The sequence below is a fragment of the Suricata suricatta genome, chromosome 1 (assembly GCF_006229205.1).
Source record: "Suricata suricatta isolate VVHF042 chromosome 1, meerkat_22Aug2017_6uvM2_HiC, whole genome shotgun sequence".
NCBI classification, from domain to species: domain Eukaryota; kingdom Metazoa; phylum Chordata; class Mammalia; order Carnivora; family Herpestidae; genus Suricata; species Suricata suricatta.
In genome coordinates this window covers 34,109,768-34,136,397 of record NC_043700.1, presented here as the reverse complement: position 1 = coordinate 34,136,397, position 26,630 = coordinate 34,109,768, and the positions used below count along the sequence as shown (strand labels likewise).

Sequence of the window (26,630 nt, the reverse complement as noted above, 5' to 3'; positions counted from 1 at the left end):
TAAACTGGTGCAGCTGCTCTGGAAAACATTGTAGAGGCTCCTCAAAAAACTATCCATAGAACTCCCCTCTGACTCAGCAATAGCACTGCTAGGGATTTGCCCAAGGGATAAAGAAGTGCTGATGCATAGGAGCACATGTACCCCAATGTTCATAGCAGCACTGTCAACAATAGCCAAAACATGGAAAGAGCCTAAATGTCCATCACCTGATGAATGGATCAAGAAGATGTGGTAAATATACACACTGGAGTATTACATGGCAATGAGAAAGAATGACGTCTAGCCATTTGCAGCAAGGTGGATGGACCTCGAGGGTGTCATGCTAAGCGAAATAAGTCAGGCAGAGAAGGACAGAAACCATATGTTTCCACTCATAGGTCTAACAGGAGACCAGGAGAAACCTAATGGAGGACCAGGGGGAGGGGAAGAGGGAAATAGAGTTGGGGAGAGAGAGGGATGCAAAACTTGAGAGACTATTGAATACTGAAAACGAACTGAGGGTTGAAGGGGAAGGGGGAGGGGGGAAAAGAGGTGGTGGTGATGGAGGGGGGCACTCATGGGGAAGAGCACTGGGTGTTGTATGGAAACCAATTTGACAATAAACTATTTTAAAAAATAAAATAAAATAATTAAAAAATCAAATGTAAAAATAGCTGCCCCAGCACTTTAACTTGGTTATTTAGAGGTGTGTTGTGTTGGTCATATTAGTCACATGTAATAAAAACTGAGACCTTTTGCTGTCACCACTATTAATTGGCAAAGGAGCTCCTCTCAGCAACTTGACAGATTTTCATAGTTGAAGAACATGCTCAATGAACTTCATTCTCTCTCCTGTCACAACCATACACATAAAGGATTCTACAAAATATGTCAAAATAGATTTGTGAGCAGAATCTATCATAATAAGCAATTCTCTCTTGAAAAAGCCTACTCTTGAAGCCATCCAATAAGTAATTTTCATCTGTTTGCTTTGTCCCATTGACATTACTGATGTGAGTTTATTTCGTTTGAATAAATCTAATTCAAAGTTCTCAATTCCTCCAAATTCTACCCGCTGGCAAGGATTAGGATGGTGCAAATTTTAAGGGAGCAGAGTAGCAAAAGCTCGATACTCAAATAATACTATTTCACTCCCCAATATTTATTTATTTATGAGAGAGAGAGAGATGGGGGAGAGGAAGAGAGAGAAGATGACACAGAATCTGAAGCAGGCTCCAGGCTCCACGCTGTCAGCACAGAGCCTGACATGAGATCATGACCTAAGCCAAAATGAGGCGTTTAGCCAGCTGAGCCACCCAGGTGCTCCTCAAATAACACCTTAGTGCAATATTTTTAAAAATCAAAATGAATGGCCAGAAAAATCCATGATAAACCAAATACTACATTTTAGATAGGGACAGGTATGGTCTCATAACCCTGCTTTACTGCCATTAGAACAGTTCTTTCCAACCAGCCCTCAGTTCTTTTGAGTGGCCTGGGGGGCCAGGTCAGTAATCTGCTCCATCTTCTACATATTGGAAGAAAAATGGAAGCAGTAAAATATAGGTTATCTCCAAGGGCTCCTGGGATCTCCCACCACTCTGAATAAACCAACATCAACTCTGTGGCCTTTTTCAGCTCAACTTTTGGGACATAAGATGGCAGGTATTCCGGGGTTGTTCTCTTGGCTATCAATACCCACTGCTCTGGCCAGCCCTCTCCTGAATGTCCTCTTCTCCCCAAGATTATGTCTGCTATCACTCCATTACCTATCTCTCCAAATGATGTAGGCCGAAAGCACAGTAACCTTCCACTCTTGCTTCCAGTTTGCAGCCTTTGAACTGAGATCACCACAAGACCAAAAGACAGTGACTGAAGTTAATCTGGGACATTCTGGAATATGACCTTGACTCTGCTGTTTCCAGAAGCCAGTGGGTGCATGTTCTTGGACAGGCAACGCCAACAGCTGGCCACATCAGGAACCACAACAATCTGCTGTGGACATGCTCTTTGCAGAGATTCTGATAAGGTAGTGGCATAAAGCAAATGCATTTTTTGCCTGGTAGAGTCAAGTAAAAGTCAATATCTGGGTCTTTCTTTTGTTTGTTTGTTTGTTTGTTTGTTTGTTTGCACCTGCTTTGTTTTCTTTACAGAAAGGTATTTATTTTGTAGATTTTTATGTGATTGTTTGCCTTAGTTTTTAACCCTTTGTATTTTACAACTCACAGCGCTTCCCACCACATTCTCCCAGAGCAGGATTGTAATGAAGGTAGGCAGGTATTTATGTTTCTGTTTAGGGATGAGGAGACTCAAGGGCCTGCACTTGGTGACACTTGGTGACACTATGCCCAATATTCAGGAGTACTAAAAGCAGCTACTCCTAAATATGTCCATATAAGGTGTTTTGGCAGTTGAAGTACAGAGCAAATGCAGTCAAAAGGAAGCATCATCTTAGTCCCCTGTGATTTAAGATCTGAGACAGAGATAGAAAATGAAAGCTACTTTCATAAAATGCTTCCATGTAAAAACACTGCAGGCCCTGAGTGCCTGGATTGCTCAGTCGGTTAAACATCTTACTCTTGGTTTTGGCTCTGGTTATGGTCTCATGGTTCATGAGTTGAGCCCCATGTCAGGCTCTGTGCTGACAATGTTGAGCTTACTTGGGATTCTCTCTCTCTCTGTCTCTCTCAAAAAATATTATAAAAATAAACTTTGAAAATTTGAAACCAGCCGTGTTCATCAATAGATGTATGGAAAAAGAAAAACGTGGGGTATACAAACAAACAATCGAATTTTATTCAGCATTAAAAAGGATAGAAATTTTTGCAATACTCTACAACATGGACCAATCTTGAGGATGTTACGCTAAGTGAAATAATCAGCCAGTCACAAAAAGATAAATACTGTATGATTCTACTGATATGGTACCTAGCATAGTCAAAATCAAAGATACAGATAGTAGAAGGGTGGTTGCCAGGGACTTGGTAGGAGAAAGAATGGAGAGTTATTACTTAATAGGTATAGAGTTTCAGTTTTACAAGATGAAAAGTTATGAACGGTTCAAGATGGTACACTTTATGCTACATGTATTTTAACACAATAAAAAATTTGTGGAAAGACAAAAGAACCAACTTCTTTGATATGTAGACACTGTCTTATATATTATTTAAAATAATATAGCTAAAACATTTTTAAAGCTTCATTGTATTATTTCCTTACTCTGAAGCCCATTACCAATTAGTGTTTTACTCTTTTAACATCATCTTTTAAGTGTTTACACCTAAATTTTTAATTTCTTAAGGCTTGGAAACAATTTTCCCATCTTCTGTTCTTCCTAAAATAGACCTGATATATAATAAATATATGTGGATTTTTTTGTTAATAGGGAAACACAAAAAGAGGGATGTCTTACGCCACCATGATGCTGCCATTACTGCCTTTAGCATTTTGTGTAAGGCAGGTCTAGTGGTCATGAATTCATTTAGCTTTTGTTCGTCTGGAAATATTTTATCTCCTCTTAATTTCTGAAGGTCAGTTTGCCTGACACAATATTCTTTGTTGGCAGCTTTTTCTTTCCTTGATTATATCCTCCCACTGCCTTCTGGACTGTGAAGTTCCCACTGAAAAATCCCCTCAAAGTCCTATGGGGGTTCCTTTGAACGTGAAAACTTACTCTTTTTTTCTACTTTAAAAATTCTCTTTTTGTCTTTGAATTTTGTCAATTTTATTATAATGTATCTTACGAATTTCTTCAGGTTCACCTTATTTGAGATTCTTTGCTCTTTCTCGATCTGCATATCCCATTCCCTTCTTCCAGCTTGGGAAGTTTTTAAGCGTTATTTCTTTGAATATGCCTTCTTTTTTTAACGTTTTTAAAATTTATTTTGCTAGGGGGGAGAGAAAGAGAGCGAGCACAAGTGGGGGAGGGGCAGAGAGGCAGGCAGAGAGAGAATACCAAGCAGGCTCCTCACTGTCAGTTCAGAGCCCAATGAGGGGTTTGATCCCACAAACCAAATGTGAGCTGAAACTGAGAGTCAGATGTTCAACAGACTGAGCTACCCAGATGCCCCAAATGTGCTTTCTGATCCTTTGTTCTTTTTTCTGGAACTCTCATAATGTATATATTAGTCCCACTAATGGGGCTCCATAAGCCCTTAGGTCATTGTTTCTTACTCTTTTATCTTACATGCAGTTCTTACTCAGTCATTTCCAGTGACCTCTCTTTGAGTTCACTGATCATTTTGTTTGCTTGATCGAGTCTGTATTGACTGCCTCCAGTGCATTTTTCAGTTGTGGGTGTATTGTATGCTTCATGATTTCTGTTTGGTACTTGGAGCTCTGGACTAATGGATCAAGTATTTGCCTCCCACATGGAAAGCTGGGAGCTAGGATTACTTGTCCACTCCCGTGGTGGTGAGCAGGGGGCGCACCACTGGTGTCTAATAGCTCTAGCTGCCACTCCTGCTGGCCCTGGACATCTAGACAGTTTAGACCCACAGAGGTCCCAGAACTGGAAAGACGGATTCCAGATGTTTGGGTATCCCTCTTGAAAATATATGCATGTTGGACATCCAAGCAAATCCTTCTATGTTGGGTGAGCTGAGAGCTAGATGGTCTCTCGCTGCTTGATAGGCACTGCACTGTGGTAAGATTTCTAATGAGAGGGTGAATCTCCTTCCCTTGAATCTCCCTACTGGCTTTGGTGAGCTCTCCTTTGCCCCAGTAAAATCCCTTGTTGCATTTAAGCCTAAACTAAACCCCACCACCACAAATTCCATGTAATACTCTGAGAAGCTGCATTTCCACCTGATGTTTTTTCCTTTGCAAACAAAAATTCCACATAAATTCTGGGGTTTTCTCATTTTTCAGAATCAAGAAAATTTTCTTTCCTTTAACACTAATACACACTAGGCAAGACGTCACTTAACAAATCCCACTTACATTTTTGTTCTATAGAATTGAATAACAGAGCTTGTAATAATCAGAATTTAGGAACTAAGGAGAAAGTCATGGTCATTACCTCCTCCAATCAAGTTTCTACACTGTTGGGTAAATATCCGACATCGTCCTTGGTAACAGAAGGAATCACCTGAATCACAAGTTTCTCCGTTACGTGCATAAGTGTCAGGCACACAGTGTGGGGAAACTCCATTGCAGTATTCAGTGAAATCACATTCATCAGATGATTTCCTACACTGCATACCAATTGATTTTATCTAGAAGGGAAAAAAACATAAGAAAATATGACACAGCAATGATACTCAAGTTCTACTTCTCTTCAGGTTTTAAATTTTCACTCATTTTCTTTTTCCTAAGTTTCTAACAGCAATGAGAAAATTGTTTTCTCATTAACTACTTAAGCATTGCACAGATATTTAAATGATTACATTTACTGTGGTAAATGCATGCTGTGGTAATGCTCGTGAGAGAAGTGAGAAACTCATCATTATTTACAAAAAGAAAGACAAAAAGTAGAGCTAAGGAATTAATATAAAGATTACTTTCAAAAAAGTTACTTCCAATCCATTTATGGCTTTGCTCACATGGACAGCCTCTAATTTCTCCATATGAGGTTCCTTAAAGCATAAATCAGCAACCGTTTACAAAACAATAAATATACATCATAAACATTTCGAAAAAAGTTTCTAGATTTTTTAAAGTAATTTAAGGACACACAGGAAAAGGTTTATTTCACATATCATATTGTAAACAACTGCAATAAAAACCCCAATAACTTCCTCAATTACGTATCTCTGATCTCTTCAGCACTTGTTCTTTAGCTAATAGCTTCCAGGATTCACTTTCTGAATACCTGTCTTCACCAACAAACATCCAAACATCATCACTGCAAACCCTTCCCTCAACCTAAGTCCAGTTCCTTGTTGCTCTCATCACTGTCCTATGCAGACTAAGTCAGATTTGTTCTAGCTTTCAGAGGTCCTAGAGGCCCAGACTCTGTAACATTCACCACGCCTCAAAATAGGTTTTCTGTATACTTTTTTCCATGTTGTCAAGTATTTGCAATATACAGCAATTCTGACACAAATTCTTCACGCGACAGGTGGGAAGACAAAATGCAATACTGGTGTCACCCAAGTTTATAGAGGTAACACTCAAATCAAAACCAATGATCAAAATTGTTTCTAAAGGAAAATAAACATATAATAAAAAAGTATCAATAGCACTTTCTTTAAAATATGCTTCCTTTTATAAAATGTATAAATGGAAATATTGCATTTATTCTAATTTCTTCTATTGTTATGACTATCCTTTATAGCAGTTTAAGGGCCACAGAAAATATGAGGGGTGAGTACAGACTTCCCATATAACCCTTGCTCAGTACATACAAAGCCTCCCCTCTAACCAACATCTCCAACTGAAGCGGTACGTTCGTTACAATTGATGAACTTACATGACACATCAGAATAACTCAAAGTCCATAGTTTACACGAAAGTTCTTTCTCGTTGTTATAAATTTTATGGGCTTGAACATATATGTGCAATGACATGTATCTATTGCTATGGGATCGTACAAAGCATTTTAACTGCCCTAAAATCCCCCATGCTCTGCCTATTCATCTCCCTTCATCCCTGGCAATCGCTGATCTTTTCATAGTCCTTTCCACAGTCTTGCCTTTTCCAGAATGTCATATATTTGGAATCACGAGTGTGTAACCTTTTCAGATTGGCTTCTTTCACCCAACTTCTTTTCCAGTACTACTTATAAATGTGCAGTTCCTCAAATTTTCTTCTAACCAAGTGTTATCATCCCACTTGCTCCTCTACTAAGAGGTGTTAATTTTTCTTTACTTGGCTCCCTAATTCCAAAATGGCCCTAAAACTTAGAAAGGCTGATTCCTTGTTTCTGAAGTGCTTTCCCTTAAAATCTTTTGTTTGTTTTTTTTACTTTTTTAAAATTTATTTTCATTTTTGCCAAGACTGTCAGTCTGTACATGTAATGTGTAATAATTCATTGTCAGGTCTATGAGCCTTTACACAACTAAACGAGGAAAGGGTCGGTTGATTTATTGCCTCCGACCACCACACCAGCCTGGACCGCATATTAAAGAGGGTATTATAAACACCAGAAAGCTCACACTGGGGCTTGTACAACTAGGCCCAAGAACTACTCCAGCCACAACGGCAGCTGTTCACATATCCCTGCTGATATAACTGGTTTGAGTCATTCCCTTTTGATGCAGCAATGTCAGGGAATTTAGGAAACTGCTATACTTCTTGTGTTTCATAGGCTAGTCAATTTTTTTAAGTTACACTTAATATGAATAATTAGGACTAAATCATGTCAAATAATGGAAAAGAAGAGAGGAACATCAGCAAATTTTAAAACAGGAGATTCTTGGCTGCATATCCATACAGAAATGCCTGTTTTAACAACTACCTTGAATGACATAATCTGTTTGCAAGGTTCTAGTCCCCAGGGGAAACAAAAAGTCTGAGAGTAGATACACTGAAGATGGTAAGAACTGTTTCACTTTATCCACACCATTCATTCCTCAAGGTGGCACAGCCCAATGCCAAGAAGACTCCTTTGGCTTGTGATTTCTCTAACAGGGGAAAATAAAAGTGATGAGAGTCTGGTTTCTCCTGCAAAACACTGCCCACCCCACTCAGAACACTTAGGGATTTGGGATATTTAATTAAATAGTCTTGGGACACGTAGAAGTAGGGAAACCAGCACATAGATTACAACAATCAGCCACGTATTCGGTTAACTGGCTTATAGACTTCAGCAAGGGCCTCCCTCATGAGCCAGCAGGAAGACTTTTCTGAGGACACCCCCAGCTAGCCAACTAAGACCTCTGGTACTCACAACCTGCAACCAGAACCACAAACTCTCCAGCAGATGGTGCCCATGAGCCTCCAACAAGTGGGCACGATCCTGCAGACAACACGGGAATATCAGCACCTGGCTGGGCTTTGCTGAACTGCACAACCTTGAACACTTCAGGCACTGTTTTGCAAGAAATTTCTGAGAGGCTTTCCGTAGCCTGGCTTTCTGGGATTGAGAGAAGGTGTACAATCCTAAACTCCACTCCCCTGGAGGTGTGAAACAACCCTGGAAGAGGAGTGGAATGAGCACATCCATAAAAAAGGTCTGAGAGACCCCCAAAACTCTAGCTGCGCTGACTGCTGACTACCCAGTCTCTCTCTCTCAGAGCCAGTTAGTAAAACTAGGAGAGATGGGAAACACTTCAAATGTGAAGTTCAAGGCTTCAAGAAACATCAAGAATCAAGGAAACGTGATGCCAACAACAGATGTCTTGTGAAGACAAATAAAAGAAATGGAAATGTACAAAATGTTTGACAAAAAAATTAAAAATAATCATCATAACCTCAGACAACAGAGCACAAACAAACAATCAGGAAAACGATACACAAATGAAATGAGAAGTTTCACAAAGAGAGAAATGATTTAAAAAAAAAAAAAGAACCAAAAAAAGAAATTCTAGATCTGAAGAATGCAATGACTAAACTGAAAAATTCCATCACAAAACTTTAAGAGCGCAGCTGATCAAGCAGAAGAAACCGTTAACTCAAGGGCAATCATTTAAAATTATCCAGTCAGAAGAACAAAAAAGAAAAAAAAAAGATTAAGAAAGCCTATGGATTGGGGGAGTTGATATGGTGGAGCGGTCCGGAGATCCTGGGCTTGTCTCCTCCCTCGAACATGGCTAGATCGACAGCGAGCCATTTTGCATACCTAGGAAGTTGTTCTGAGGATTAACAGAACAATCTGTATAGTTTGAGGGCAAGAACACAACAGGCACATGGTGCACAGAGGTGAATTGGGGGAGGGAAGAGCCGCAGTGCCGGTGTCACAGAGAGGAGAGGGCCGTTTTCCCAAAGAGATCGGGGGCAGTAGGAGCAGCATCAGATTTGCCCAAGAAAACACTTCCCCTGAAAGCAGCAAAAGAGAAAGAGTGAAAACACCCTTAAGAAAACTGTCCCCCAAAACCCCTGACAGGGGAAAAGGAGAGTGTTCCAAAACCACCAGTATTTTTTACAAACAGTGAAGCAGAGTCTGAAGCTTCAGAGGTCAGCCCTTGGTGGTGTCCCCAGGAAGAAGCAGGGTGGAGCCCTGGGAGTGTGAGAGCCTCTGAGGACACCCTGGAGTGCTGGAGGAGAAGGAATGCCCCTGCTTGGGGTGCTTGGTAGAGGTGGTGCAGCCTCTCTGTGGGCCAAAAACAGGGCGGGCCCCATCAAGCCGCCACCTTCACTCATTCATCCGTAAAGGACAGACAGACACTGGTGGAAGGCAGCAATCCCTGGCGCCAGCTGTGTGTCGTGACTTCCCATAAACTCTGTGCCCCTGCCACCGCACATGCCATGTGCCATGACAATTTCCTGGAACAAGCCGGCCACAGTGTGGTGACACCCTCCCCCAGAAGATCACTGCTTCCAAATCCCAAGGGTCTCTGAAGTGTGGTGTTTTGAAACACAGCCATACCCGAGATAAAATTCTGGACAGAGATGCTGCCTGGTAGGCAGACACCTGGGACACAGGGGAAGGTGCTGACAGAAGTGGGGGATACAGGAGGGATGACTAATACATGATCCCGTGTCCGTGAGGGCATGAACTTCCTACTCTGGAGACTACAGAGCAGTGTGAAGCCATTTTCACCTTTAGCCCACCAACACTCATAGACCCCATGCAGCTAAAGAGCGCCACCAAATGGAGAAAGGAACTGTTACACCAAGACCTCCCACACCCCAGGCCCTCGAGGTTCATCTCCACTAGGGCAAGCAGAACTGAAAAACAGCAAGCAGGCCCCTCCCCCAGAAGACCAGGATGAATCCTTTCCATGAACTTAGTCTTCTGACCAGAGACTGCTGCAGAGTTTAGCTCTAGGAGAAACTGCATCTAGCTTCATTTGGTTTTTTTGCTTGTCATTTGTTTATTCATCTTTCATTGTTGTTGCCTGTTTTTGTTCTTGTTGTTATTTTTCTTCTATTTCTTGGATACAGAAAAAACAAAAGTTTTATTTTATTATTTTTAATTTTTAAAAATTTTTACTTTTTGCTCTCTTCTCTGTTAACAAGAAGACCAAAACACACCTAGGACCTAGCTTCCTTTATTTATTTTTTGCACAATTTTTGTTTTTATTTCATTCTATTATTGTTGTTGTTGTTTCTTCCTTCAAAATGACAAGATGGAGGAATTCAGCTCAAAATAAAGAACAGGAAATAATGATAGCCAGGGATTTAGTCAATGTTGTTATAAGTAGGATGTCTGAACTGGAATTTAAATGAACAATGACAAGGATACTAGGTGGCTTTGCAAAAGCATAGAAGACACCAGAGAACCCCTTTCTGCAGAGCTAAAAGAGCTAAAATCTAGTCAGGCTAAAATTAAAAAATGCTATAACTGATATGCAAACCCAAATGGAGGCCATAAAAAATGAGGATGTATAAGCCAAAGGAGTGAATTAGTGATATAAAAGATAAAATTATGGAAAATAATGAAGCTGAAAAGAAGAATGAAACAAAGGTCAGGGACGCAAAGGCAGAATTAGGGAAGTCAATTCTTTATTAAAACATAATGACATTTGTATTATAGGAGCCCCAGAAGATGAAGAGAGAAAAAAGGGGCAGAAGGTCTGTGTAAGCCATTTATTGCAGAAAACTTCCCTAATTTGGGGAAGGACACAGACTTCAAAATCCAAGGAGCACCGAGAAATCCCATTAAATTCAAAAAAGCCAGCCATCACCAAGACATATCATAGTCAAACTCACAAATTACAAAGACAAGGAAAGAATCCTGAAAGTAGAGTAAAAAGTCTAAATTACAAGGGATCAAGTTGGGATCAGCATATCTGTCCACAGAAATTTGACAGGCCAGAAAGGTGTGGCCAGATATATTCAATGTGCTGAATGGAAGCAATATGTAGCCAAAAATACTCTATCCAGCAAGGCTGTCATTCAATATAGAAGTTAGACCAAACAAAAACTAAAGGAGTTCATGACCACTAAACCAGCCTTACAAAGAAAGTTTAAGGGGAAATCTTTGAGTCAGAAAAAAAAAAAAAAAAAAAAAAAAGACCAAAAGCAACAAAGGCTAGAAAGGACCAAAGGACATCACCAGAAACACCAACTTTACAGGTAACACACTGGCACTAAATTCATCTTCTCCATTAATTACGTTGAGTATAAATGGGCTAAATACTCTAATCAAAAGATATAAGGTATTAGAATGGATTTTTTTAAAAGGCCCATCTATATGCTGCCTACAGGAGACTCATTTTACACCTAAAGACACCTGCATATGGAAATGAGGGGATAGAGAACCATCTATCAGGTTAATGGACATCCAGAGAAAGCCAACGTAGCCATACATAAATTGGACAAGATAGATATTAAACCAAGGACTGTAACAAGATTTGAAGTAGGGTGTTATAATTAAGGGGTCTATTCATCAAGAAGACTTAACAATTATAAATGTTTATGTATCCAACTTGGAACTCCCAAATATAGAAATCAATTAATAAAAAACATACAGAAACTCATTGATAATAATACAATAATAGCAAGGGACTTTCACACTCCACTTACAGCAATGGACACCTAAGCAGAAAACCAACAAGGAAATAATGGTTTTGAGTAACACACTGGACCAGATGGACTTAACAGACATATTCAGAATATTTCATCCTAAAGCAGTAGAATATACATTCTTTTCAAATGCACATGAGACATTCACCAGAAGAGATTGCATACTGGATCACAAATCAACTCTCAACAAGTACAAACAGATGGAGATCATACCATGCATATTTTCAGACCACAAAGATATGAAACTTGAAGTCAGACACAAGAAGGAAAAAAAGCCCCCAAACATAGAAGTTAAAAAACATCCTACTGAAGTATGAATGGGTTAACCAGGAAATTAAAGAAGAAATTAAAAATACATGGAAGCAAATCCAAATGAAAACACAACAGTCCAAAACCTTTGGGATGCAGCAAAGGCAGTCCTAAGAGGAAAGTAAATTGCAATTCAGGCCTATCTCAAGAAGCAAGAAATATACAATCTATATATACAATCTAAACTTACACCTAAGGAGCTAGGAAAGGAACAGCAAATAAAGCCTAAAGCCAGCAGGAGAAGGGAAATAATAAAGAGTAGAACAGAAATAAATAATATAGAAACAAACAAAAGAAATCAGTAGAACAGATTAACAAAACTAAAAGCAGGTTCTACAAAAGTGGCAAACTCCTAGCCAGACTTAACAAAAAGAAAGGAGAAAAAACCCAAATAGATAAACATCACAAACAAAAGAGGAGACATCAAAACTAACACCACAGAAATAGAAACAATTATAAGAGAATACTATGAAAAATTATATGCCAACAAACTGGGAAATCTGGAAGAAATAGATAAATTCCTAGAAACATGCAAACTACCAAAACCACAACAGGAAGAAATAAGAAACTTGAAAAGACCCATAACCAGCAAAGAAATTGAATCAGCAGTCAAAAATCTCCCAAAAATAAGAAATCCTGGAACTATGATTTCACAGGGGAATTAATACTAGACATCTATTCTTCTCAAACTGTCAGCAAAGTCACAGGATATAAAATCAACGTGCAGAAATCCATTGCATTTCTATACACTAATAATGAAGAGCAGAACAAAAACTGCTGGATAAGAAAACTATACAAGGCAAAAATTTTCCTTCAGAAATTAAGGAGAGTTAAAGAAATTCCCAGATAAATAAAAGCTAAGTGAGTTCAGTACTCTAGACCTGTCTTATAAAAAATCCCACAGGGAGTTCATCAAATTGAAATGAAAGGACACTAACTCATGAACACATAAAACAATATAAAACTCACTGGTAAATGTAAATATATAACCAAATTCATAATACCCTAATACTGTAATGGTGGCAAAATACTTTTATCTCCAGTAAAATGTTAAAAGACAATAGTATTATAAAGTAAATATTGTTACATAATTTATTAAAGATGTACAATATAAAAAGGTGCAAAGTGTGACAATAGCACAAAATGTGGGGGAATTAAATGAGAATTTAAAATGTAGAGCTTTTAGTATATGGTTGAAGGTAGGTTATTATCGGCTTAAAACAGATGACTATAGGTTATGAGTATTAACACCAGGTGCTGTATGGAAGTGTTGAATCACTGTATTGTAAACCTGAAACTAACATTACACTGTATGTTAACTGCTGGAAGTTTAAATAAAAAGTTAAAAAAATAAAACTACCTTACAATCCAATAATCGCACAACTGGCTATTTATCCAAAGAATACAAGAACACTAATTTAAATACATGCACTCTGATGTTTATAGAAGCATTATTTATAATAACCAAGATATCGAATCAGTCTAAATGTCCATCAAGTGATGAATGGATAAAGAAGTGGCATACATTTACTACTATATAATAATATAATATTATTCTGGTATATATAGCAGAATATTATTCAGCCATAAAAAAACAATGAAATCTTGCCATTTGCAACAAGAGTATAATGCTAAGCAAAATAAGTCAGACAGAAAGACAAATACCATATATTTTCATTCATATATAGAATTTAAGCAACAAAAGAAACAAGGAAAGGAAAAAAATGAGAGAGATAGTCAAAGCAAGAAACAGACTTTTAATTATAGAAAACGTACTGATGGTTATCAGAGGGGAGGTAGGTTGGGGTATGGGTTAAATAAGAGATGAAAATTAAGGAGCGCACTTGTTGTGATGAGTCCAGGGGGATGTATGGAACTGTTGAATTACTGCATTGTATACCTAAAACTATTATCACACCATATGTTAACTAACTAGAATTAAAATAAAAACTTAAAAAATAGACTATTATATCTATAAATTTTTATATAAGCCTTATAGTAATCACAAAGAAGAAACCTACAGTGGATACACAAAACATAAAGAGAAACAAATTAAAGAATGCCACTACAAAAAGTAAATCACAAAAGAAGAGAGGAAGAGAGGAATAAAGGAAAAAAGAATTAAAACAAACCAGGAAATGATTGACAAAATAGCAATAGAAAGTCCTTTTAACTACCAATAATTACTTTAAATGTAAATGTATTTTCTCCAAACAAAATTCCATTGTAGAACCGAACAATAATTAGCTTTATAAACATGCAAGGACTGAAAGTAAAGGGAAGAAAAAAAAATACTGTAAAATAGTAACCAAAAGAGAGCAGGGTTTACTATACTGATGAAGATAAAATAGACTTTCAATTAAATCAGTCACACACACAAAGAAGCTCAAGAAAATATGACACTTTTAACTACACATGCACGAAATATTGGAATGCCTAAAAACTTTAGTAAATATTGACAGACCAAAGGGATAAACAGACAGCAATTCAATAATAGTAGAAGACCTCAGTACCCTACTATTGACATTGAACAGAGCAATCAGAAAGAAAATTAGTAAGAAAATAGCAGGCCTGAATAAATCTATAAACCAAATGAACCTTAAAGACATTTATAGAACATTATGTCCAATAAGAACAAAATACACATTCTTCTCAAGCACATGTAGAACCTTCTTCAGGATAAAACATATCTTGGTCCACAAAGCAAGTTTTAGGGAATTTAAGGACACTGAAATAATATCTAATATTATTATATTGTATTTCATACAATGGTATGAAACCTCAGAGAAAAAAACTGAAAAATTCACAAAGTGTACAACTTATTTAAAAAAATTTTTTTACATTTATTTATTTTTGAGAGAAAGAAAGACAGAATGTGGGCAGGGGAGGAGCAGGGGGAAGGAGGCACAAAATCTGAAGCAGGCTCCAGGCTCTGGCTGTCAGCACAGAGCCCAACGTGGGGCTCAAACTCATGAACTATGAGATCATGACCTGAGCTGAAGTTGGGTGCTTAAACAATGAGCCACCCAGGTGTCCCAGCAAAATGTACAACTTAACAACATCCTCCTGAACTAATGGATGATAGAAGTAGAGAAGAAGGAAATCATAAAAAGTATCTTGAAATAAACAAAAACAAATATAAAAACCAACATACTAAAACATATGCAATATAGCAAAACCAGTTCTAAGAGGTAAGTTTACAGCAATAAAGGCCTACATAAAAGAAATCTCAAATAACCTAACTTTACCCCTAAAGGAATTAAAAAAGGAAAACTAAGTCTCAAGTTAGTAGAAGAAAGGAAATAAGAAAGATCATAGCAGAAATAAATGAAATAGAGATCTGAGAGACAATAGGAAAATAATAAATTAAACCAAGAAATGAGTTTTGAAAACAAACAAAATGACAAAACTTTACCTAAACTACTCAATAAAGTAAAATTATGAAAGAAAAGGAGAGACCCTAAAATTGATACTATAGAAATACAAAATATCATGAGACTTTTATACAATTATCCACGAACAAATTGCATAACACTTAGAAGAAATGGATAAATTCATAGAAATGGGCAATCTACCAAGACTGAATCAAGAAGAAATGGAAAACGTGAACAAAGCAATCACAACTAAAGAGATTTCATTTGTTATCACACTTTCTAACAAATAAAATAGCAGGACTAGATGGTTTCACAGGTGAGTTCTATGAAATATTTAAAGAATTATTGCTAATTTTTCTCAACTATCCCAAAAATTAAAAAGTAAGGAACTCTCCCAAACTCATTTTACGGCCAGCTTTACCCTGATACCAAGACAGACCAAGACACTACCAAAAAAAAAAAAAAAAACAGGCTGATATCCCTAATGAAAATAGACACACACATTCTCAACAAAATACCAGCACACCAAATTCAAGGTTAGCACACCAAATTCAAACTCATGATCAAGTTAGATTTATCCCTGGAATGCAATGATGACACAGAAAGCAATAAGCATAATACACCCCTTTAATATAAATAAGGTTAACATTCATATAATCCTCTGAAGAAATGAAGAAAAAATATTTGATAAAACTGAACATGCTTTCATTACCAAAGTTCTCAACAGTTTGGGTATAGAGCAAATGTATCAATATAATAAAGGCCATATATGATTAACCTTAGCGAACATAATTTTCAATTGTGAAAAGCTAAAATCGTTTACTGTAAGATCAAGAACAAGGCAAAGCTTTTAATTCTTACTACTCCTTTTTAACATGGTACTAGAAGTCCTAGCCAGAGCAATTAGGCAAGAAAAAAAAAAAAGAAAGAAACGAAAGGCATCCAAATCAGAAAGGAAGAAATAGAGGCACCTGGGTGTCTCAGTTGATTAAGCACCTGACTTCGGCTCAGCTGATCATCATGGTCTGTGGGTTCCAGCCTCACATCTGGCCCTGTGCTGAGCCTGCAGCCTGCTTCAGATTCTTTGTCTCCCTTGCTTTCTGCCCTCCCCCACTCACACACACTTTCTCTTTCTCAAAAATAAATATTTAAAAAATTTATAAAAAGAAAGGAAGAAGTAAAACTGTGTGGAAAAATTGAAAGACGTTGGTCAAGGGCACACATTTTCAGCCATAAAATGAGTCTGTCTGGAGATCTAATGTACAGCATAGTGACTATAGTTAATAATGTATTGTATATTTGAATGTTTCTTAGTAACGTTAAATGTTCTTGCTATGTAAAGTGATAGATGTGTGAACCTTATTGTTATCATTTCACAATATATACTCACATGAAATTATTACATTGTGCACCTTAAACTTACACAATGTTATATGTCAATTATATCCCAATAAAGTTTGGGAACAAAACTTTAAAGATAAAAGTATATTCTTACTCCAATCCTATCTGGATAGCTGCCATTTACCTTGTTTATAGTTTGCTTCTTTTTTTCTTAGATTTCCAGTTAATTGTTCTGAGTGTGGGGCAATTATTCAGGAATTCTCTAAAGGCTTTAAAGAGCAGTTAAATGATTAAACAATAACTAAACTGCAAAGGAACAGAAGACTTTACCAGAAGATGATAAAGAGAATTTAGCTAACAACAACAACAACAAAAACTAATCTAACTTCCCGACTCCATATGAGGTAGGGTGTTAAAAAATAAGACCTTAAGAGGGTTGCTTCAGATGTATGTTGATCATAGGAATATCTCAACAGGTACAAGAAAGATTTGTACCAAGTTGGGAAAGGAGAATCATCAGGCACATATACCTGACAGTTCTGGAAATGACAGATTATCAAATGGACTGAAGTGTAAGAAGAGTCCAGTGTGCTTGGATATAAAGCATGGGAAAGGCTGATAGGATATTGATATGCCTCCCATCTCCTTGAAACAAGTATTTCAGGAAATCTAATGCTGAACTATTATAAAATAGATCGTCTCTTACCTTGCAATCTTCTGTGCAACATTCCCCAGAACCACATTGTTTATTTGCTTTCATTAAACATGTTAGAGGATCACAGCACTCTTTATGTGTACAATTCTGTAAACAAATAGACAAATTCAAATTATCTCTTCTGACATCAGTTATGATAATTTGTCTCTTAAGAAACTTGCCAATTTCATCTAAATTGCCAAATTTATTTACATAAAACAGTTTTTAATATTCCTTATTTTAAACATAGCAGGATGTATAGTAATGTACACTCTTTCATTACTGATACTGGGAATTTCTTTTTTCTCTCTTTCATCAGAACAGCAAGAGGTTTATCAAGTATATTAATTTCAAAGCACTGGCTTTTATTTTCATTGATATTCATTTTCTGATTTCTATCTCATTGATTTCTACTTTTATCTTTTATCATTATTTCCTTCTATTTATCTTGGATTTAATTGGGCTAATATTTTAGTTACCTGAGTTCTCTCCATTAGAAGCATTGGTAGCTATAGATTTTCCTCATAACACTGTTTTAACTGAATCTTATAGATTTTGATGTTTTGTTTAAATTAGCATCCTGTTAAAAATATATCCTGGAAGTAGGAAACACTGTTACCTCCACATGCCAGCAACCATCAAACTGAGAATTAAAAACCACATTATTCTGAGCTCCAAGAAGGGAGGTGCACGCACTGACCCCTCATTGACAGCAGCCTCATTGATGCCTGAGTGAGTGTGAACTGGGGCCCGAGAATTTGAGGGAGGGAAGGCCGGCTCAAAGTGGAGCCGGGAAAGAGAGTGCCCAGAAACTTGGCGCTGGGCCTGACCTCAGCCCTTGGTGAAGACAAACTTTCCATGTGTAGCCACTGGACACGGGGAGAGAAATCTGTCCCCCTCAGCAGGCTTTTTCTCCTGTGGGCCCAGCAGCCCGCCGACTTCAGGTGGAGCCAGGGAAGGACTGGCTCCCCAATTCCCCTGCGCAATCCTGGCCAGAAAGCCACCTGCCTGCCGAGAACATTTTAACGGTGGCAGAAGCATTAAAGTGTGTGGACTAGGATTTAGAAACCTGGAGAATTTAGAAAACTGAAACAATTTAACCCACCCGTGGTACGGGGAGGTTGGACTCAAGGGAGTGGCTGGCAATGCATAGTCTGAGAGGGGCCTGCGGCGCCGCCATTCTTCTCCCTGCATCCACTAAGGTCGGCCTCAGAGATAAGCCCCTGAGAACCTACCTACCTACATCGGACCATGCCCATACGCGGGAGAGCTGGATTCTTCTTTTCTTACTATTGTTACTTTTTCCAATTTTTTCTTTTCTTATTATTTTTATTTTTAAATTTTTATAATATTCCCCTTGTTTTCTCTTTTCTATTTTCCTGTTTCCTCCTTTTCTCCCTTTCTCCCCTGGAGTCTGGGAAAGACCAACATTTATGCACCACTGTGATTAGATCAACTCTTACCATTCAGATGTTTTCCCCTTATCTCATTCTTATCTCTCCCCTCCGCAGGTTTTATGCTCTCAGACTGTCCTTTATCTTTGGCTGTCTCTGTCACCCAGCTTTTTTCCCCTCCTGTCCTGTCCTCTCTTTTCTTTCCCACTCTTTTTTTCCATTCCCTTTTAATTTGCTAGTTTACCTGATCTGTCAGTGCGTTTGTGTGCTTGTGTTCCCTGTGTGTTTCTGTCTGTTTTCCTTTTCAGGGCTACCTCAGGAAACAAGACAAAGCACATATAGTGGAAACTCCCAAATATCACTGAGTAAGGAAATATATTAATTATAGGCATAACAAGAGAAACCGAGAGACACCATTAAAAGAACATCTCCTGAAGCGATAGGCCCTGCTGAAAGAGGCTCCTTTAACAGAGCAACACTAACAGGTGCACAGTGCAGAACGAGCTTTTAAAACTGACAAGAGCGGGCCTGGGTGCCTAACCCAGTTAAGCATTGGCTTCGGCTCCTGTCATGATCTCACAGTTTGTGGGTTTGAGCCCCGCGTCACCCTCTGTGCTGACAGCTAGCTCAGAGCCTGAAGCCTGTCCTCAGATTCTGTGTCTCCCTCTCTCTCTCTCTGACTCTCCCCTGCTCGTACTCTCCCTCTCTCTCTCTCTCTCTCTCTCTCTCTCTCTCTCTATCTCTCTCAAAAATAAATAAATAAAAAATAAATAAAACTGACAAGAGAAAGCTAGCCAAAATGACGAAATGAAAGAACTCTCCTCTAAAGAAAATCCAGAAATAAATCACAGCCACAGAACTACTCAAAACACACATAAACAACATAATTGAACAAGAATTTAGAACAATTGTCATAAAATCAATCACAAGGCTTGGAAAAAACCATCAGAGAAGCTATTGATACACAGACTAGGGACCTTCAAAAGGCTATAAATGAGGTAAATAATAAATGGAGACTGCCAATGCATGATTGAAGAAGCAGACAGGAGAATAGGTGAATCAGAAGACACAGTTATAGCAAAAGAGGAAGCCGAGAAAAAGAAAAATTGATACAGGACATTAAAGGAGAATTTGAGACCTGAGTGATACAATCAAACGGAACAATATCCATATCATAGGAGTTCCTGATGAGGAAGAAAGAGAAAAAGGCCCTGAAGGGGTGCTTAATCAAATAATAGATGAAATTTTCTCCAATCTGGAGAAAGAGAAAGACTGTGAAATTCAAGAGGCATATCAAACTCCCCTAAGACATAACCTGAACTGAACTTCGGCACGACATATCATAGTGAAACTGGCAAAATATAAGGATAAAGAGAGAATTCTTAAAGCAGCTAAGGATAAAAGGGTCCTAACATACAAAGGGAAACCTATCAGAGTGGTTATGGACCTATCTACTAAAACTTGGCAGGCCAGAAAGGAATGGCAGGAAATCTTCAATGTGATGAACAGGAAAAATATGCAACCAAGAATCCTTTATCCAGCAAGCCTGTCATTCAAAATAGAAGGAGAGATAAAGGTGTTCCCAAATAAACAAAAATTGAGAGAATTCATTACCACCAAACCAGCCCCACAAGAAATCCTAAGAGGGACTCTATGAGAGAAAAGTAGCAAGGAATATAAGACACGAGAGATATCAAAACAAACATGAACTCTACAGAGAAGACAATGAATCTAAACACACATTTTTCAATAATAACACTGAATGTAAATGGACTGAATGCTCCAGTCAAATAACACGGAGTAGCAGAATGGATCAAAACCAAAATCCATCTATTTGCTGTCTACAAGAGACTCACCTTAGACCTGAAGACACCTTCAGCTTGAAAGTAAAGGGATGGAGAAATATCTACCATGCGACTGGACGCCAAAAGAAAGCTGGAGTAGCCATACTTATATCAGATAAACTGGACTTTAAAGGCAGTAACAAAAGATGAAGAAGGACATTATATAATAATTACAGGGTATCTCCATCAGGAAGAGCTAAAAATTATAAACATCTATGTGCCAAATTTTAGAGCACCCAAATACACAAAACAACTAATCACAATCAGAAACAATGTTACCAATAAGAATGTGATAATTGCAGGGAACTTTAATACTCCACTTACAACAATGGATAGGTCAACCATACAGAAATCCACTAAAGAAAAAATGGACCTGAATGATACACTGGAACAGATGGAATTAATAGATATATTTAGAACTCTGCATCCTGAAGCTAGGGAGTTCACTTTCTTCTCGAGTGCACAGGGCACATTCTCCAAGATTGATCACATACTGGGTCATAAAACAGCCCTCCACAAAAACAAGAGTTGAGATCATACCATGCACACTTTCAGATCACAATGCTATGAACTTGAAGTCAACCACAGGAAAAATTCTGGAAAACCTCCAAAAATGTGGAGGTTATAAACCACTCTACTGAAGAATAATTGGGCGAATCAGGCAATTAGAGAGAAAATTTAAAAATACATGGAAACAAAAGAAAAAGAAAATAAAACAATCCAAACTCTTTGGGACACAGCAAAGGCAGTCCTACGAGGAAAGTTTATTGCAATTCAGGCCTATTTCAACAAACTAGAAAAAGCGCAAACTCAAATTTCAACAGAGCACCTAATGAAACTAGAAAGGGAGCAACAAGAGCACCTCAAACCCAGCAGAAGAAGAGAAATAATAAAGATCAGGGCAGAAATAAAAAATATATAATCCAATGAAGCAGTTGAAAAAAAATCAATGAACTCAAGAGTTGGTTTTTTTAAAAAATAAACAAAATTAATAACCCTCTAGCAAGGCTCCTCAGAAAGAGAAGAGAGAACATCCAAATAGACAAAATCATGAAGAAAAATGGATCTATTATAGCTGATCCCTCAGAAATATAAGCAATCCTCAGAGATTACTATGAAAAGTTATATGCCAACAAACTGGAAACCTGGAAAAAATGGACAAATTCCTAAACACATGCACTACCAAAATTCAAATGAGAAGAGATAGAAAATCTGAACAGACCCATAACCAGTGAAGAAATTGAATCAATTATCAAAAATATCCCAATGATAAAAGCCCATGGCCGGGTGGATTCCCAGGGGAGTTCTACCAGACATTTAAAGCAGAGCTAACACCCATCCTTCTCAAGTTATTCCAAAAAATAGAAATGGAAGGAAGACTTCTGGACTCATTCTACAAAGGAAATATCACCTTGATTCCTAAACCAGACAGAGACCCAGCAAAAAAAGAGAACTACACGCAAATATCCTTAATGAATACAAATGCAAAAATACTCAACAAGATACTAGCAAATCAAATTCAGCAGCACATAAAAAGAATTATCCATCATGATCAAGTGGGATTCATTCCTGGGTTACAGGGATGGTTCAATATTCACAAATCCATCAATGTGATGCAGCACATTAACAAAACAAAAGATAAAAACCATATGATCCTCTCGATAGATGCTGAAAAAGCATTTGACAAAATGCAACATCACTTCTTAACAAAAACTTTTGAGAAGGACGGAATACAAGGAACTTCTTAAACATTATTAAAGCAATTTATGAAAAGCCCACAGCTAATATCATCCTCAATGGGGAAAAACTGAGAGCGTTCCCCCTGAGATCAGGAACACGACAGAGATGTCCACTCTCACCACTGTTGTTTAACATAGTGCTGGAAGTCCTAGCATCAGCAATCAGACAACAAAAGGAAATAAAAGGCATGAGAAGTGGCAAAGAAGAAGTCAAACTTTCCCTTTTTGCAGATGACATGATACTCTACATGGAAAACCCAACAGACTCCACCAGAAGCCTTCTAGAACTGATTCATGAATTCAGCAAAGTCGCAGGGAACAAAATCAATGTACAGAAATAGATTGCATTTTTATACACCAAAAATGAAGCAACGGAAAGAGGAATGAAGAAACTGATCCCATTCACAATTGCACGAAAAACCATAAAATACCTAGGAACAAACCTAACCAAAGATATAAACGACCTGTGTGCTGAAAACTGTAGAAAACTTATGAAAGAAATTGAAGACACCAAGAAATGGAAAAACATTCCGTGCTCATGGATCAGAAGAATAAACCTTGTGAAAATGTCATTATTACCCAAGCAATCTACACATTCAATGCAATCCAAATCAAAATTGCACCAGCATTCTTTTCAAAGCTAGAACAAATTATCTTAAAATTTGTATGAAACAACGACAAAAAAAACCCAAATAGCCAAAGTAATATTGAAGAAGAAAACCAAAACAGGATAATTTTTCCTTAAATTATTTGAACAGAATGTCCTGTCATGCTCCTAATATTCAAAATAACTACTGTGAAGTCTTTATCTGCAAAACACAATATTTTTGGACTTCTCAGAGTCAGTTTCCCTTAACTGCATATTTTCCTAAATATGATTCACATTTTCCTAATTCTCTGTGTGTATTAATTTTTTTATTAATAAGTTAGACATTATAGGTACAATGATATAATGCCCATTATCAGCTGTAACTTTCTGGAGGCTTTATTTTTTTCCTAACAGGAAATGAAGTAACCTGGGAACAAACTGTAAGCTTTATTTGCCCTACAATGTGCCACAGCTCTCTCTGCTCAATTCACATGGCTTTTAATCAGATTCCCTGATGTAATGTAGCATTCGTGCAATGATTTAGGCAGAGATAGTACTTAGACTTCAGGGTATAATCTATCTGTAATTTTCTCGTTTCTGAATATTCCTCTTTAATTTCCAGTTGCAGGCAGTTTCATGCTCTATATTTTGATAACTGAAAACAGAAGGGCTTTAGATTTCTGCTGCCTGAATTGCACATCGTTAGAAAATACCCTCAAAAAAAAAATCATCAAACGCACAAGTCTCACCTGCTGCACCTATGTCTTTCAATAGTGTCACCCTACTTTTTTGCCCCATGAGGTATTTCTGGACTATGCATATTTTAGCAGTCAGCCAAATACGTGTAAAATTAATAATCAGATTTTAGGTTTTACCACTTTCACAGTTCTCTTACTTTCAGGGTTTCTACCTTAAATTTCCAATGATTCTCATCCCTGAAATCTGTTCTCTGCCACACTGAGTCAGTAAAGCTGCAATTTTCCACAGCTATTTCATTTTGCCACAATTGTGAAAGTAGAGGAACACCCTGAGACTAGAAAGACATAAACTCACGATTCTTCTCTCTTCCAGCTGCAATTTTTCAAGAGTAAACTCTCCTCTGCTTCTTTCTTTAAATGTGTTCTGGTGCCATACACACACACACACACACACACACACACGCGAGTATATATAAATATATCTATTTATATATAATGTATCACATATTTTACATATTGTATATTTAATAACATATTATATATTTACTAATATGTTCCATATTTTACAACTGCTGTTTCACTTTATTTTCATATGACTATATTCACTTTATTGTCAATGCTTCCTCTATCATCTTTCATCTTTCTTTTGGTTTGGTTCTATATTTATATATTTTTTACAGGTGATAGGTTTTTTTAAATAACTTTAATTGGCATTACCTGTCAATAGAAAACTTTCCACTTTATATTAGCAAACAATGCATTTTGCTATTCCATTGGTAATAATCTATGGTCTTTAGATATTCCTGTCTGTTTTTGTTACTGCTTGATGTTAAAAGTATATTTCTTCAACTCTTTAGACACTCTTTGCGGTAAATAATTATTTTGTTTGGAGTTGATGCATACACTAAAGAATGTCAGAAGGTAAACATTGTCTAAAAGGTTTTTGCTGTCCACTTCAAAGACTAGCAAAATTAGGAAACTTAAAGGCTTCCATCTTCCCCAAAGAAGGCCTTTTTTAAATTTTATTTTTCTAAAAAACAAAAGACAAGGTCTTCATCTTCTTTTTTTTATATATTACACACATATACAAGAACTTTTAAAAAATGGAAAAATTTTCTACTAACCTCTATAGTGCCGCAATCACACTCTTCACCATTTTCCAACTGTCCATTGCCACATATCCCCCCGCTTTGTTCTTTATAAACTGGAATTTGAGGGAAAATGCTCTGAAGACATCCATAGGCAGAATGTGAAGCCAAGTATTTAAAGTCATCCAACGTACAGGTGCTAAAATCCTTTACACCCCCAGACTGCCTACAATATTTAAACAATGGATATGAAAAAAATTATTGCTGCATATCTCTGCATTTCCACTAAAGTATGGTGACTTAGAAAGAGATTTAAAGAGCATTATGGGGGAAAAGCACATTTTGAAAAATATTCATTGCATTGCTAATATGCTTTACCATATTTTTTAAATTTCACCATGAAAATTCTTGTAATGATAAAAAGTCAAAATCTTTTTACTGCCTTCCATCCTGTTTTAAACAAGATGTATTCTTTACCTGTCTTATGACTTTTATGAGACCTTTAAACATAAGAACTGTGTTCATTTTATTTACTTTGCCAATGCTGAACAATTGAATTTTAAATGTTTAGTTTAATAAGTATATTTTAGACCTTTTGTTCAACATAATTAAATATTTTTTAAATAAAAACCTGTTGTTTGAGCTACACAGGATACTATAAATGGGAAGGATACTATAAGTGCCTGTCTTGACAGTGATGGAACCGTTAGCTCCGGTCATAGCTCAGCATCCAGCTACAACACTAGAAAGAATCTGATTTAAGAGCAAAGATAATGTCCTAGACCAGGGGGTGACAGACTTTTTCTGTAAAGGGCCAGACAATAAATATTATAGACTAAAATGCCATAGACTGTGCTACCACTGCTCAACTCTGCCATTGTAGTGCAGTACAATATAAAAATGCTTTTGTAAATGCAACCATAAACAATATGTAAAACAATGAGCTTGGCTGTGTTTCAAGAAAATTTTATTTACAAAGTAGGCTACTACCGAATTTGGCTTGGGGGTTATTATTTGCTGACCTCTACCCTAATTGGAACCTACTCTATCTCAATTCCAATAGAGCCTACATTCAAGCCCTGACAAGATCCTCAGAAGAGAATGAATTTGGAAGTTCAATCCTGCCAAGCTAGAGACGTTTCAAGGTACCCTGGGTTTTCTATAGACCCATACTAACAAAGCATAAAACCAAGCATATGAAATTCAAAATAATTAGCCAATAGTTGAATTTCCAAGAATCAATGATTTTCAGAGGAAGGTAGGAGCATCCAAGCTTTCTATTGTATTATCAATAATATTGAATATGCTAATGATAATAATAATAATAATAGAAACACAAAAAAGTAAAAAATGTGACCCATAGTCAATGTAAAAAAAAAAGCAGTCAAAAGAAATCAAAACTAAGATGGCCCAGATGTTAGACTTGGCATACAAATACCTAAATTAAAACATATAAATATTCAAATAACTAAAGAAAAATGTTTAAATAATTCAGAATCATAGATTCAATACTCAAAATAGAGCACATATAATTTAATTTACATAAAGTTCTGAGGCAAGGGAAACTAATTGTAACAACTAATCAGTTGTTGCCTAGGGCAAGGATAAAAAGTAAGACAATAAGGGTCACAAAGGAACTTTAGGGGAGATGAAACTATTGCATAGCCTCACTGATACTGTGGTTCAAGGATTTATATGTATTTGTCAAAAGTCATAAACTTGTACACTTACAGTGCACAAATTTTATGGCAGACAAAAATCATACCTTGAAAAAATATAATTTTATAAAGCTTATAAATAAACTCAAAACGATGGTGAAAGAATGAATATTCTTCTGAGTAACCACTTATCCCAGAGAAGAAGAAATAAATTTAGTTATTCTCTATTTTGTGCCTTTACAAAAATTTGGGGTATCATAGATTCAGTAATCAAAGGGTAAAATGAAATAATGAGAAAAATATACTGAGCTGATTGGGTCACTGTTGGCAACATAATTACTGAGCCCTCTCC

At 37.0% G+C, this 26,630-nt stretch overlaps 1 protein-coding gene across 2 annotated transcripts in view; it reads right to left on the bottom strand.

Annotated features, from left to right (window-relative positions):
* Window positions 1–26,630, bottom strand: part of LOC115290778 (disintegrin and metalloproteinase domain-containing protein 5-like) — a 110,433-nt gene that overhangs the window by 41,073 nt on the left and 42,730 nt on the right. For both annotated transcript variants that reach the window (XM_029938612.1, XM_029938637.1), the window contains exons 12-14: window positions 24,657–24,846; window positions 17,281–17,376; window positions 5,000–5,195 (exon numbers count right to left, since the gene is read on the bottom strand). In XM_029938612.1, the coding sequence (XP_029794472.1) occupies window positions 5,000–5,195; window positions 17,281–17,376; window positions 24,657–24,846 (482 nt within the window). The remainder of the gene's footprint in view (window positions 1–4,999; window positions 5,196–17,280; window positions 17,377–24,656; window positions 24,847–26,630) is intronic.